Source organism: Lissotriton helveticus, chromosome 12 (assembly GCF_964261635.1).
Source record: "Lissotriton helveticus chromosome 12, aLisHel1.1, whole genome shotgun sequence".
NCBI lineage: Eukaryota > Metazoa > Chordata > Amphibia > Caudata > Salamandridae > Lissotriton > Lissotriton helveticus.
Genome location: NC_136073.1, coordinates 698,913,285 through 698,928,868, shown reverse-complemented (window position 1 = coordinate 698,928,868; position 15,584 = coordinate 698,913,285). Strand labels below are relative to the sequence as shown.

Below are 15,584 nucleotides of genomic sequence, written 5' to 3'. Positions count from 1 at the left end.
AAGGTCTTGTTTTCGGCTTTGTAGGCATGTTCGAGGATTTGGGCACCTCGGAATCAGGATTTGAGTTCTTCGGCGTCGAAGGTGTAGAAGTAGACTGCTTCGGTGTCGGTGCTTCTTTTGCCCGTCGGCGGCGCCGAGGGGCCTTTTGCCAGTCGGCGGCGCCGAGGGGCCTTTTGCCAGTCGGCGGCGCCGAGGGGCCTTTTGCCTTCCACGCCGAGGGGCCTTTTGCCTTCCGCGCCGAGGGGCCTTTTGCCTTCCGCGCAGAGGGGCCTTTTGCCTTCCGCGCCGAGGGGCCTTTTGCCTTCCGCGCCGAGGGGTCTTTATTTTTTGGTGCCCATGGCACAGGCTTGCTCGGTGTTGAGGCACTAGAAGGTTTAGCTGGTGTTTTCGGAGTCGGTCTCGACTGGGCCCTTTGGGCGGAGTGCTGACCTTTGCCTTCGGTTTGGGGAGAATATGTGGTGCACGGGCAGGAGTACTCACGCGCTGACCCGATGGAATGGAGGCATCTGAGTAGTCTGCCTCTGATACGATCTGGAGTTCAGATGAGTCTTCTTCAGGAACGAGGGGAACCTCTTCGAAGAGGTCTTCCGGTACTGGAGCTGATCTCATTTAGTGTCGACGTGCTCTCCGATCCCGGATGTTTTTCTTCAATCGGAAGGATGCACAAGCTGTGCAGGTCGACTCATCGTGTTCCGGCGATAGACAGAGGTTGCAGACCTCGTGGTGGTCGCTATGTGGAAACTTTGCTTTAGATACCGGGCATCTCTTGAATTGAGTTCTTTCCATGTGGTGTAGGCCGCACGGCGTCGATAGGCCTAACGGCCCACTTCGATGACCGGAATGGAAACAATGGCGTCAAAAAGTATTGTAGTCTATGTCGAAGGTAGTTATTGGAAGTTTGTGTAAGTTCTGCACTTCGAAATTGCTGGAAAGTGTTTTTCTGGCCGGAGCGGAGAAACTCATCCGAACCCAGTGGCGGAAAAAAACAATCTAAGGATGGAGCCGATGCCCATGCGCAGTATTGTCCAAGGGAGGAGTCACCTATCTCGTGACTACAAAGACTTCTTCAAAGAAGACAACAACCTGCAATCATCCGAGCCCAACACCAGGTGGCGATCTAATGCATAGTGTACAATCTGCAGCTCATATGCCTCGAACATTTGGGTTACACACAAGTAGTTTCTAAAATGGATAGTTTAACAGAGTTTGACACTAAAAGCCAAATTCCGGTTCAGAAATGGAGTTATAGATACTGCAGACACTGGAAAACGCTTACCTGTAACGGAATACCATCAGTAAGTCCAGAGTGAGTTCGAGCCATCATTCCTAGTACCCTGGCAACCTGCACAGCTGTGACTTCCCGAACACCAAACTGAACAATGATATTGCGGCATTCTTCCACACTGCAAAAAGAAATTGAATCAATCACAATAGTAAACTTATCTAAAGGAAGCAGGTCCTGTTCCAGCACAGAGTAGAACGTCCACAAAGCCGAACTTACAAATTGTACAGGTTTTTAAACAAATTTCAGTGCATTTAAATGTTGTAAAAGGCTCACAATTAGCTAAAACATCAATAGTTTGTGATTCAGTTCTCCGGCTTTTGGAACGGTCATCACAAGCTGTATTCCAGATACACTAGCATTTCCATAACATTGCAAGAAGCGCGCTGAGCTCCGGTGATTAGCAGAAAAGCTGAGCGATAGACCAATTGCTAGAGCAATGGTAGAAAAGCTGACACTTTACAGATGGCAAGTATAATCGGTCACAAGCACCAAATTTGCTAATGTTTGTATTGATATGCTTTATATCATTTAGACATGCCAATGTTCAAATAATGGCTTCGAGCTAGACCTGCAGGATTACTTCACCCAATGGAGGAATAATGAATAAAACAAGCAAAAGCTTTTAAATAGAACCTTCGATCAGCAATACAACACGGGGGGTATTAATTTATGTGCAAATACCTCTATATCATTTGCAAAGTCAAGAAATGAAAGTAACAATATAAAGTTAACAGATCATTGATATAGGCAACCTCTGATAGTATAGATGCTGCTCATTCATTCCTTATAAATTACCAACTCCCAATAGAGGGGATAAACCCAGCATAAGCCTAAGATAAACCTGTTAAGATAAATATCAATTAGCTTGCCAAAGTCAAATAAAAGCAAAAAGGTAACAGAACGCGACAGAACGTGCAAGTCCTCCGACATCTTGGTCTTAGAACTTCACTTCTACCCAGCAGCTCTGCTGTCTGCACGCACCTCATCCACCTTCTCCGGTAGGGGTTCGAGGTTGCCCAGGTCCACCTCATGCCTGCTTCGCTCGTCCCAGTCTCTCCTGCTGTGCCTGGCCCTGCTGACCCCGCTTCTGGTGTATTTTTCGTTTTTCCGCTGTAATCTAGACTCTCTTGATTATTCTGTTTTGACTGGATTGTTGCTCTGTGTCTCTCCCGCCGCTGCATCCCCTGCATCCCCTCCTGCTTGCCGGTTCCCTTCCCTCCTCCCAACTGCAAGTCTTTCCCCCATCTGTGCCCATCCACGACCCAACCGCAACCAGCAGCAGGGATCCTGGATCTCAAGCCATTCACCACTATGACACCTCCACCCCAGACAAGACGACTGCCAGCAGGCCAGACCGAACAGAACTCACGATCAGTTCTCCTGCCACAATTGCCGGCAGTCCTTCACCGCCGCCCCGGCCGTCCTTCACCGCCGCCCCGGCCGCAGACGCCCTAAGATGCATCCTCCTCATCGTACACTCTGTGCACAGACACACTGTGGAAATCTGTAACTTCCTGAACTCACTCTCACCCGATGCCGCCGCCTTCACAAAAATTTGGGCCAAAGCCTCATCGGCCCCTGACATCACCATCCCGGATGGATACAAGTTACTGAGGAAGGACTGCCCCAACCACCCGGGAGGAGGCCTCACCATCGTGCACAAAAAATCCCTCCACCTCACCACCTCCAGCGAAAACTACCCAGCCGCCGAACACCTGCACTTCCAGGTCCAGACCAGCGCCAACTCAACACTTCGTGGCACCTTTGCCTACAGACCTCCACCCCTCTTCGCGGTCACCATCACCGACCTCATCGCACCCCAGTGACCACATACTCATCCGAGACTTGAACTTCCACCTCGACAACCCCAGTGACCCCCAACTCCGCGACAACCTCGCCAACATCGGACTGAAAACTCATCACCACACCGACCCACAAGGCAGGACACTCTTGACCCCATTTTCACTGGAGGTAACAGCGTTCACTTTAGTTGCACCACGCAACCCGCTTGGATAGACGATCACTGCGGACACTTAGGTCGTCAACAAACCCAAGCCACCCAAACCTGCTCCGCGCCCCCCGCAAAGGAACTGGAGCAGTGTCACAGAGGAACAACTAAACCCTCAACGGCAACACCCCCACCGCTGCAACCAACACAAACACCAACCTCGCAGCCATGGAATTCCACACTTGGATCGCCAACTGCTCAGGCAAGCTCGCCCGCTATACAACCCAGACAAGCAGCACCCCAAGAAACCAGACGCACCTGCACACGCCTGGAGAAGAACCGGAGAAACAGCAACACCACCCGAAAACTACACCTCCAAGGACGACATGACTGAATTCCATCAACGCATCACAACCACCAAAAGGACCTCCATCCACGACAGAATACACGCCAACTCCAAGGAACTTTTCAGCGCCATCCAGGATTTCATCAAGCCCCGCAGTGAAGCCACGGACATCACCCCATTTCACGACCTCTACAACAAACTCGGATCCTACTTCCACCTGAAGATGAAAGAACCTATAAGACTACTTCAAAGACCAAACGCCTGACCCATAAGCCAGCCCACCCTCCAGCAATGCCAGCCAGCACACCATCTCTGCCTGGACACCGGTCACAACTGAAGAGACCGCGGCGAAGAAGACAGGCATCCACTCCAGGGCAGCTACAGACTCCTGCTTACCACACAACACAAAGCAGCAACAGCCATCGCACCCATACAACAACACACCATCAACACCACCGTCGAGACCAGCTCCTTCCCAGACTGGAAACGCGCAGAAGTCAGGCCCCAGCTCAAGAAGCCCTCAGCAGACACAGCGGACCTCAAGAACTACCTGCCAATCTCGCTCCTCCCTTTTGCGGCGAACGTCGCAGAGAAGACCATCAAGGCAGAACTGACAAGTTTCGTAGAAGACAATGGCCTCAGCATAGTCTCCTACGCCGACGACACCAAGCTCATCCTCTGCCTCACCAATGACCTTACCCCCAGCAGACTCAACTTCCAGAAAGGAATGCAGGATGTCGCATCCACCCACACAACACCGGACCCCAGTACCGCAACAGAATCACCCTCCACATACCCAAAAGAAACTTCCGTTGGGCCAACCTCTTCCTCGCCGAAACCCCACAAACCTGGTAAGAGCCAGACAAATGGTATCAGTGTTTCCCTCGTAGACCGTAGTACTTATATCCAATGATTAATTTGCATAATTTACAAATTAAATTCAAAAAGTACACCCCTAAACAAATCAGTTTATCTCAAAATATCTTTTTAATTATATCAAAAGGTTGGTCGTAAAATATTTTTTATTTTTGTCTTTTTTTCATCACATCAATTCATCAAGTAACAGAATGAAGGCTTCAGTCCTACAATACATATGTTCATTGATACATATATTTCTTTTAAGCCATGATAGTTATAAAATATACAAATATAAAAAACATTTCTTACTACACCCCCCTGGATCACCTCACATACAACCACTTATACCAGCTATCATACCACTACTTTCACTCTCAAAACATCAATGCAAGCTATATCCCAACATGGTACTCAAGACGTCTCAATAACAATGTATGAGACTTTGCACTAGATTGGTCTACGCGTGTTTCGGTGGATTAAATGATGTTCGACAACAACCTTCTTCAGGACCTTGTTAGATATACCACTTGTAGATTCCAGGGGACATGTAAGTCTCAACCACCAACGTCCTAATGGTGTAGATATTTTCTAGTCATCAAAGTTGTCCGTTTAATGCGTCGGGAGATCCTATTCACACTTCCCACAAAGGCACCACGAATGCATGGTTCACATAGTCGACTATCCTATTCCAATGCAGTGCGAGATTAGTAAATATGCCGTCCTGAAGGACTAAAATAACGTCCTTATCAATTCCAATGGGTCAAACCTATAGTGTAGGTATTTTCGTGGCAACTTGTTGTGGTCCGGAATGGTGATGAATATACGGTACCTTGTCCTATGGATAATCGTTGCCTCTGTGTCGGTCTCCCAAAGACACCTCCGAAGAAATTCTACTAGGAGTTGACCCATTGGAATTGATAAGGACGTTATTTTAGTCCTTCAGGACGGCATAAACGGACGCATTAAACGGACAACTTTGATGACTAGAAAATATCTACACCATTAGGACGTTGGTGGTTGAGACTTACATGTCCCCTGGAATCTACAAGTGGTATATCTAACAAGGTCCTGAAGAAGGTGGTTGTCGAACATCATTTAATCCACCGAAACGCGCATAGACCAATCTAGTGCAAAGTCTCATACATTGTTATTGAGACGTCTTGAGTACCATGTTGGGATATAGCTTGCATTGATGTTTTGAGAGTGAAAGTAGTGGTATGATAGCTGGTATAAGTGGTTGTATGTAAGGTGATCCAGGGGGGTGTAGTAAGAAATGTTTTTTATATATTTGTATATTTTATAACTATCATGGCTTAAAAGAAATATATGTATCAATGAACATATGTATTGTAGGACTGAAGCCTTCATTCTGTTACTTGATGAATTGATGTGATGAAAAAAAGACAAAACCCAAAAATATTTTACAATGACAAACCTTTTGAGATAATTAAAAAGATATTTTGAGATAAACTGATTTGTTTAGGGGTGTACTTTTTTAATTGAATTTGTAAATTATGTAAATTAATCATTGGATATAAGTACTACGGTCTACGAGGGAAACACTGATACCATTGTATGTTCTTTCTCCTCTTTTCCCTGACCACAGTGGTTCTATAGAGGGGGTCCCCAAATTTTGCAAGAGCCAGACAAATAACATCCTGGAATACCCTGGGTGTCTAGTTTTCAATAATGTATAGGTTTGCTAGGTTTCCCTAGGTGCCAGCAGAGCTAGGGATAAAAATCTACAGCTAAGCATTTTGCAAAAAGAGGATCAGTTTTCACGGTAAAATAAAGTGTGTCCATGTTGCATTTTGTGCAGTTTACTGTTGCGGGCACTACTCCTACCCACACAAGTGAGGTAGGATTTTTATCAGGAGACTTAGGATTAACACAGAATTGCAGAGCAAGTGTTACCTATTGACTTGATGCATTTCTGCCTTCCAAATTAAAGAATGTTTAAGAAGTCACTTCGAAAAATGTGTTATAATTCTCATGCTAGTATGGGTACTCAATCTCATAAATGTGAAAATATCTACAGTTTCTATTTTGTTCCAATTTCAGAAAAACATGGGTCTCTTTCATTCTTATTATTCCATGTATATATTTTCCCAAATTAATTGCAATATACCCGGTACATAATAAAAAAACATTGCAAGACGCTGCTCAGTTATTGGTTCTGGATTTGTCAGGTTCTTGGTGAACCTACAAGTTCTATATATCCCCACAACCAGAAACGTCCAGTGGATGTACCGGTATATTGCTTTCAAACAGCTGTCATAATTAGAAGTTAAAGGTGAAAACGTTGGCACAAATGGCGGGTTTTCTTCAACCAATTTTCAATTTTTCCTATATTCAATTGTTAGTTTCTATAAAGAAACATTGAAGGATCTACACAAATGACCCCTTGCTAAATTCAGAATGCGGTCTACTTTTATAAAATGTATAGCTTTCCAGGATCCATTATTGCTTTCATACCTATTTCTACCATTAACTGGAAGAAGGTTGAAAGCACAAAAAATAGCAAAAATAGGCTATGTCATAGTAAAATGCAAAAACTTAAAAAAAGTTGGTTGATTGACGAAAGTCATTCAGTCCCTAAAAGCAGGGAAAATAATGATTTCCACCCAACAAACCCTTTGATACAATTTGCAGGGAAAAAGCCAGATGCTTTCATTTGCAGCACTTTTTTCCCCATTTTTGCAAAACAACAAACAAAATTTTGCTCAATTTTGGCTAATTTCCGGGACCCCTCCAGGGGAATCCACAAACCCTGGGTACCTTTAGAATCGCCATGACGTTGGAAGAAAAGGACGCAAATTTGGTGTGGATACCTTATGTGGTCAAAAAGTTACAGGGGCCTAAGCTCGAACTACCCCAAATAAAGCTTAGCACGAGGTGTTGGTGGAGCCAGTGACCGATGTGTCTGCTGTTAGCACTATCGGTGGAACCGGGTGTATGAAGGGCCGCCCTTTTGAAAGGTTGTGTGTATTCCACCACTGCAGAGAGCAATGGGTGTGGCCGTCCACCAACACTAGATCTGATGAGACCCTGTGCCTGGTTCCCCTGACCTGCTAAGCACTCCTGAAGGAGACGCATGTGGTGTCTTGCATAAGAGACTAATAGAATGCAAGATACCATCATCCCAAGTAACTGCATGAACACTCAAGCTGGCAATGAGTGTAGAGGCAGAAACTGATAGAATAAAGTTTGTATGTTGCGGATTCTCGCTGGATTGGGGCAGGCTAAAGCCTTCTGAGTATTTGTGGCTCCCAGATACGCGTGTGTGTTGGATGGATGTAGCTGGGATTTGGACAGATTTACTATGAATCCAAGATCATGGATCAATTACACTGTTTTGGGAGTGTGACATAGGCAGCTTTATTGTGAGCTGGCTCTTATGAGTCAGTTGTCCAAATGTGTGGTCTTCGAAGATGGCTGCGACTACTGCCAGGCACTTGGTGAAAACTGTGGGCGCGGTAGTTATTCCGAATGGGAGCACTTTGAACTGATCGTGCTGGCCTGCTACTACGAACCTGAGGTTTTCGCAGAGAGCAAGGTGTATTGGCATATGGAAATAGGCGTCCTTTAAGTCCAGAGTGGACAGAAAGTCACCTTGTTGAAGGAGCGGTAGCACGTGTGGAGTTGCCTCTGCCTCTTCCCTTACCATGGTTTCCTCTAATACCTCCTCTAAAATAGCCTCTTGATGAGGGTGATTGGTTGTTGCCCTTGTAAGGAGAGGGGGGGTTTCTGTGATAACATTTATGGAGCCACCCATGTAAAAGGAGCAACAAAAGGAACCCCTACTCGCAGGTAACTGTAAAGCCCCCATGGACTTTGTGACCTCAGTGTCCATTTTTCCCAGTGAGGTGTTCACTGCTAGACCAAAGAGGTGTTCCTTATCAAAAGGTTGATTGAGCATGGAGGCCAGTACCTCAGGTGTGAAACCTGAAATCCTCAACTATGCGTGTCTACGTAGCACTACACTGGTGTTTACTGCGCGCGCTGCGGTGTCTGCTGCATCTAATGCGTACTTGGAGGTATTTGTGGTGAGTCTGCCCTCCTGGATAAGATCTTTTGCCTTAGATTTGTTCTCATCAGAGAGAAATTGCTTAAGTTTTTCTAGCTCAGCCCTATTAAATCTGACTAGCAAAGCCTGAGCATTAGCAATGCGCCAGTGATTAGTTGCTTGTGAGGCTATCCTTTTGCCAGTGGCATCAATTAACTTGGACACCAAATCAGCAGGAGGGGCCGCACCTGTGGTCTGTGAGTTAGCTCTCTTGCGAGCGTTCGAAGCCACAAGAGTCTAATGGCAGCTGACCCTTGATGTATGCAGGGTCAGTAGGTGCTAGCTAATATTTCTTCTCAACACTTGCCGTGATAATTCCTGCCCTTACAGAATCTTTAAAAACCTAATCTGCGGCGGCGATCACCGAGATGTCTCAGGCAACCGCAGACGCTCTAGGCGCCCCAATCAGTCTAGATGAGGTGCTGGCCGCTATATCCCGCCTTCGCCCGCTTAAATCCCTGGGACCGGACGGCTTCTCGGACGGTTTTTACAAAACCTTTAGTCAGCTGCTAGATCCTGTCCTCACCCGGCTTTTCAACTCCTTTGAAGGCCCAAGCTCCATCCCCCCGGATATGCTGGCGGACGAAATAGTGGTGCTGCCTAAACCAGGTAAGAAACCTACGCACTGCTCCGCGTTCCGCCCTATTTCGTTACTCAACCTGGACCTGAAACTCTTTACCGGAATTTTCGCTGCACGTCTTGGTCAATGCCTGCCTGGGATCTTGGAGCCTGACCAGTCGGGCTTTGTTCCTAACCGCCAATGCAGCGATAACACCAAACGGGTACTCCATTTGGTAGACAAGGCCCATTTCCAGGTCTCGGACTCTGCACTGTTGGCCATCGACGCTGAAAAGGCGTTCGATCGTGTCGACTGGACCTACTTACAGCGAGTCTTGACGCGCTTTTGGCTGAGAGACCGCTTTCAGTCCTGGATCGCCTGCAGTTACCACCGCCCCCAAGCTCGGGTCCGCTTGGGTGGCCTCCGATCAAACCCGTTTGAAATCCAGCGCGGCACAAGACAGGGGTGTCCCCTCTCCCCCCTCTTGTTCGCCCTGTACATAGAGCCCCTGGCGCAGAAGATCCAGGATAACCCTGCTATCCGTGGCATTACCTTCGTCCGAGAACCTCACACTTTATGCCGACATAATAGCCGCTCTCGACCATCCACACTGCTCTGAACCCGTTTTTTTGGAAGAGTTGGAATCTTTTGTTACTGTCTCAGGCTTCAAAATCAATAGGGGGAAATCCCTGATATTACCTCTGGCCAAAAAGCCCACCCTGGCGGGTCTACCTCCGCATACGGGGGCGACTTACAGTTCACCACACAACTCCCATACCTGGTTGTTACTCTCACTTCCTCGACGGAGTCGAAGATAGCACTTAACTACAAAACCCTCACCTCCCAGATCCGGACCGACCTCACGCGCTGGTCCAAGCAACCCCTCTCCCTACTGGGGCGAGTCGCAGCGGTAAAGATGTCAGTTCTACCTAAGATCTTATATCTCTTTCAAACCCTCCCGGTCACGCCCCCCCCACTGGCGTCTTTGCAGACCTACAAGCCACTCTCCACCATTTCATCTGGGAGGGGAAACGGTCACGCTTACATAAACGGCTGGCATACCGGAGCATGGATGAGGGGGGTCTTAGAGTCCCAAACCTTTTGCAATATTTCCAGGCCTCTCAACTCCGCTATTTGGTGGAATGGTATAGGCTGGAATCCGAGAAACGGTGGCTGTTCCAGGACAGGGCGATGGCCCAGACGCCCCTTTGGAGGGTTCCTTTCCTCATCCGGCAGCACCGGCCGCGATACCTCCTGAAGTCACCTATCACTCGCACCATCATGCGGGTTTGGGACACGGTCACTGTTAAAAGAGGTTTAACAACCTTCCCCTCCCCGTTTACTCCCATCCTAGATAACCCGGAGTTCCCGCCGGGCAACGATCCCCACACCTTCTCGCAATGGCGCGGTACCAACTGCCGTTCTTCCGGCGACCTTTTCGATTTACAGGGCTTTCTTCCCCTCTCGGACATCAGGCAGGGCTACAACATAACAAATCCTCACCTTTTCCAATACTTCCAACTCCGGCACTGGCTCACCAACCCGGTCTACGGCACTCTAGTAGGTCGACCGATGCCTGTCTTTGAGAAATGGCTGATGACAAAAGACACGGATAGACATCTTATTTCGGACATCTACAAAATGCTCACGCCCCCAGCCACCCCAGGAAAGACAGCGGGTCAGAAACGTTTGGAGGCGGAACTTGGCAGGGCACTGACACCTTGGGCCTACCTAACGCACTCACTTTTCCCTTGAAATCTATCCGGGTCACCAAATGGGGATCGCCATGCAAGCGGCTACGCAACATGTCCTATCGCTCTGGGGTTCGACCACCAGGCCCACACACACGGGATGGCTACACAAACTCTGATTCACTTTGGGGATGGAACGCATCCAGGCTACACTTACACACACCACAGCTGCATTTCGGAAGATTTGGCTTCCGCTGCTATCTCTCTTGTTCAAAGAGTTTAACGAGATCACATGCCCCAGATATCTCCACATTCTGCGACTTACCGAAGCTTCGCATGACCATCCGTTATCTCATGTATTATCGCAGTATCCACTACCTGATTGCTTCTGAGATTATTTCTCGCGCATGGCACACCGGTTTGGGTTGGGGGCGGGGGGGGGGGGGGGGGGGGGGGGGGTTGGTTGGGGGCGGGGGGGTTCCTGGTTTTTGTTCTTACAATTTTGCTCTCTTACAATGCCTACCATTCGTTGCCTTGGCATTATACCTCTGCTCCGGCATATGTACCTCGCCTACTGTTCGATTTACAGAGAAGACGTGCCTGTCTGTCTCGCTCGCAATATATGCCTAATGCCTTTCTATCGTACTGTGATGCCTGTTTTTGCTCTTAAAATCAATAAAACACATTTGAAATTAAAAACCTCATCTGCATGCTTAAGCATCCCCTTAAGAATTGGTAGTGTATGTGTAGTTTTCTGAGTGGAGCTTAATGTATAAAAAAAAAGTCCTCCTCTAAAGCCTTATTATGTAGCTCCACCGCATGGTAATTAGCAGCCCTATTAAGAAGCTCAATGTAGCCTATACTGGTAGGTGGTGATGGCCTGGACGGGTATAAGTCAGGGTCAGTCTGTGTGTGGATCAGGATCATATTCCTCCCATGAGTCAACATCTTGTGGCCTATCCTCCTCCCCCAGCCCCTTCATCCTGTGGGTTAGGTGATAGTGGTGAATTAGTGGGTGTGATGGGTAATTGAAAATTAGGAGTTGAAGGAGGGGACACAAGGTGGTGAAGGGTTTGTACCCACATTCCTTTTCTTCAGGGGCATGTGGTGCTCATCCTGTTGGACCAATTTCCTTTATTCAGGCACTTTGACATGAATATGTCCAGTTATTGGGTTAATAACCAGTTTTTTGTTTCGGATCCGAAGGCCTAACATCGGACCGAAGCTCTTTTGTCTGAGTCTTTACTTGCAGTTTTCGGCATCGAAGGTTTTCGTACCGAAGATTTAGACTTCGACAAAGGAGTAACTTGGACCAGGACATGCTTTGATTTTTGTGCAGAGGATTTAGTCTCGGCACCTGAATAGGGCCGGCTCGAGCCAGAAGGCTTTTCTTTCTGTTCCAGTGCAGGGCCCGCGGGCGGGCTGCTCGAAACCTTCTCCTCGTTGCGGACCTTGGGCCGCATGCATAGGTAGTACCAGAGCCTTTTTGGTCTTTGGGGAAAGAGGGTTTCTGTACTCGCGGTACGCGGAAACGGTGTAACTTGCTCCTACTCTTCCATGTCGGAGTTGGCATCAGACACATGTTCCTCTTCCTCTACTCCTTAAAGGTGTATTCCTTCTCGGTCGGAATCTTCACTGAAGATGTCCGGTACGGATCCGCCTTGGTGGTGCAGGTCGTGACATCCAAAACGTCTATCACGAAGAGTTTTTTGATCAAAACGATTGGTAATCGTGGCAGTCTCTCATAGTATTCCGGGGACAAACTGATTGCATACTACGTGCAGGTCGGTGAGCAGAAACTTGGCAGGACACCCGGGACAGCTCTTGAATGGAGTCTGTTCCATGGATTGCTAGTGCACCATACACGGGTAGGCCCAACGGCCCTCCACGGGTTTTCTGATCAAAGAACTTTAAGTCAAAACGATACACGGACAATGGGAAACACGATCGAGAAACAACACAGTTGAGGGTAGTGGATTGCGCGAAGGGAACCCGATAAACTGTGCCGAACCGGAGCGCAGAAATTCACATCCGAACCAGGTGGAGGAAAAAAACAATTGAGTTGATGCACGTGCACACTATCACCGAAAGGAGGAGTCCCCTACCTCGTGACTGGAAAAGACTTCTAACAAAAACAAAAAGCAAACATCCGGACCCAACAGTACATGGCAGGCTATGCACATCATGTGATCTACAGCTCACATGCCTCGAACATAAGGAAAATGCTACTTACCCAATATGCATCTGTCCTTGGCATATAGCGCTTTGTTTTGGTGAATTTGTAAAAATGGTTCCTCTTTGGTTAGTGCCTGAAGCTCACCGACTTCTTAAAGAAGTGATGGCTATAATGAAGGCTACCTTCTAGGTGAGAAATTGTATTGTACATTTGTGCAATGGCTCAAAGGGTGGAGCCATGAGTCTTGTAAGTATATGTTGAGATTCTTTACTGGAGAAGGTGGAAGTTGGGGGGGGGGGTTGAGTCTAAAGTCCTAACATAAAAGCTTTAATAGCGGGCACTCTAAAAAGAGACCAGTGCTGCCTATTTTGCAGATAAGCAGCTATTGCAGCAAGATGTAAGCGTATGGATGTGTATGCTAATTTCGAACGGTGTAGGTGTAATAGATAAATGAGGTATTGGATTGTAGCAACTAATGGATCGGTCTGAGTGTTATAGTAAACGATAAACCTCTTCCACTTTGCCGCGTAGCATGCTCTTCTGGTAGGGCATCTAGCCTCTGATAACTTTCATACAGTCTGGCGGAAGATTAAGGTAGCCAAACTAGGGTTTCAGGTGCCAGAGCACAAGGTTGAGCTGGATGTTTTATCTCTCCATGGTTCTAAGTAAGAAACATGGGGGATAGGTGTAGTTTTTGGTGAGGAGCTACTGATCGCTCCAACAGGATCGCGAACCACGGTTGTCAGGTGGATAGGTGTAGTTTTTGGTGAGGAGCTACTGATCGCTCCAACAGGATCGCGTACCAGGGATTGTCAGGTGGATAGGTGTAGTTTTTGGTGAGGAGCTACTGATAGCTCCAACAGGATCGCGAACCAGGGTTGTCAAGTCCATGTGGGAGCAACTAGGATATGCAACATGTTTGTTATAGGAGCACACCCAGTGCATTAATGGCAGGCGGCAGCCGCATTTGAAGCGGGATAAAACACCATGAAAACCTCCCAAGGAGGAGAATGAAGCAGAAGCAAGACAACCCATGACTTATAAAAAATGGCGCCAAGGCACAACATTGAGCATCGTACAACGGAAGATAAGAGCACCAGGTGACGCATAGAACCCAAGGGATCTCTAGGCCCAGCTGCCAAGGCACAACATTGAGCATCGTACAACGGAAGATAAGAGCACCAGGTGACGCATAGAACCCAAGGGATCTCTAGGCCCAGCTGCCAGGGCACAACATTGAGCATCGTACAACGGAAGATAAGAGCACCAGGTGACGCATAGAACCCAAGGGATCTCTAGGCCCAGCGGACATAAAGCAGAGCTATATAGTAGCATACAAGTACCCGACTTGGAGTATGGCACACCCCAAACAACGGGAAAAACCTCTTAGGACAAACCACAGTCAGAGGTCCAGACACAACAATCTTTAGAACACCGCCACAGTAGGCTGTCAGCTCAAACCCATAATGCCTCCAAAAGGATGCTAAATGTAAGGGTAACTACCCCAGAGCATGCAAAAAGAAGACCTCAGGCTTACTGTCAACTTAAAACAACGCAGAACGCATCTAAAGGATGCTAAATGAAAAGGTACCACCACAGAACAGAGGCCTGACAAATACATGCCTAAGTGGGAGGGCGAAAGCCCACAAGGAGTCACTGAACAGTCGATTAGCATCAAACAATAAAACACCATCAAAGGGTAGATAAACAGGTCGCTCCCGGATATTCTCTGGGAAGACGATATCCCGCAACCAAGCATTGCGCCACCCATAGCCCGGCCTAAGGAATCAGCAGTATCCAAGGATCGTAAATTCAACAACGTCACGGCCATACCAGAGAAGATGAAGGAGGTCAACACAGGCACCTTCAGAGGTGGTGGAAGAGAGATTCCCAAAGGGCAGAGGTAACTCGAGCCAGGACACACACTGTATTTAGTGACCATAGGACAGCACCAGTGGAGGCAAAGATGTTCCGACCCCATGACTCATGCCATCTGAACTCCCGGGAGGTAGCATTAACCGAGGCAAGGAAGGGAAGGCAGTTTGCGAAAAACCGCTGTGGACAAATAAGCAAACTGGATCATGTGGAGCAGGACGGTGGCTTTGCAAGACAGAACGAGCCACTGGATCACCAGAAGCTGGCTGAACCCAGGTGCCCAAAAGGGCATCATAAAGAGAAGCTTCAAAGGGCAGCAGCGGCTCAACATTCCCTTAACCGCGGTGAAGGACATCAAGCAGAGGGTCCACAGACAAAGGGACCGAAGGGGGCTGCATGTTCAGAAAACGAGTGGCCATGGAGACTACTCTCAGAAAAGCCGCACTGGCCTCGGTAGACCTCCGTGGAGGGGACAGCAGCTCATCTGTAGGTGAGGGCTGTAAACAAAGCCTTCCAAGACACTGAGGGTGCGACAAATGCCCAACGGAAGGGAGCCCCATTGACGAATGAGGGTTCTGATGGGGCTCTTGTGGAGTAGGGGAGCCTGCCGGGTCCAGGGGCTCCTGACAAGGCGGGGATCCTGCTGGGTCCACAAATTCTGAGGGGGGCCATAGGCAAGAATACATCCGGCATTTCCGGGTGTGAGGGCGATGCCAAACTCTCCAGAACCTACCGGAGAAGAGTCAACAACCCGGCGTCAATGCGGCGCCTAAACAACCT

The 15,584-nt window shown here is 48.1% G+C and overlaps 1 protein-coding gene across 7 annotated transcripts in view; it reads right to left on the bottom strand.

Moving 5' to 3' along the window:
* CNOT1 (CCR4-NOT transcription complex subunit 1) overlaps positions 1-15,584 on the bottom strand; it is a 1,826,813-nt gene that overhangs the window by 1,472,840 nt on the left and 338,389 nt on the right. For all 7 annotated transcript variants that reach the window (XM_078668607.1, XM_078668606.1, XM_078668608.1 and 4 more), the window contains exon 9: positions 1,277-1,403. In XM_078668607.1, coding sequence (XP_078524733.1) covers positions 1,277-1,403 — 127 coding nt within the window. The remainder of the gene's footprint in view (positions 1-1,276; positions 1,404-15,584) is intronic.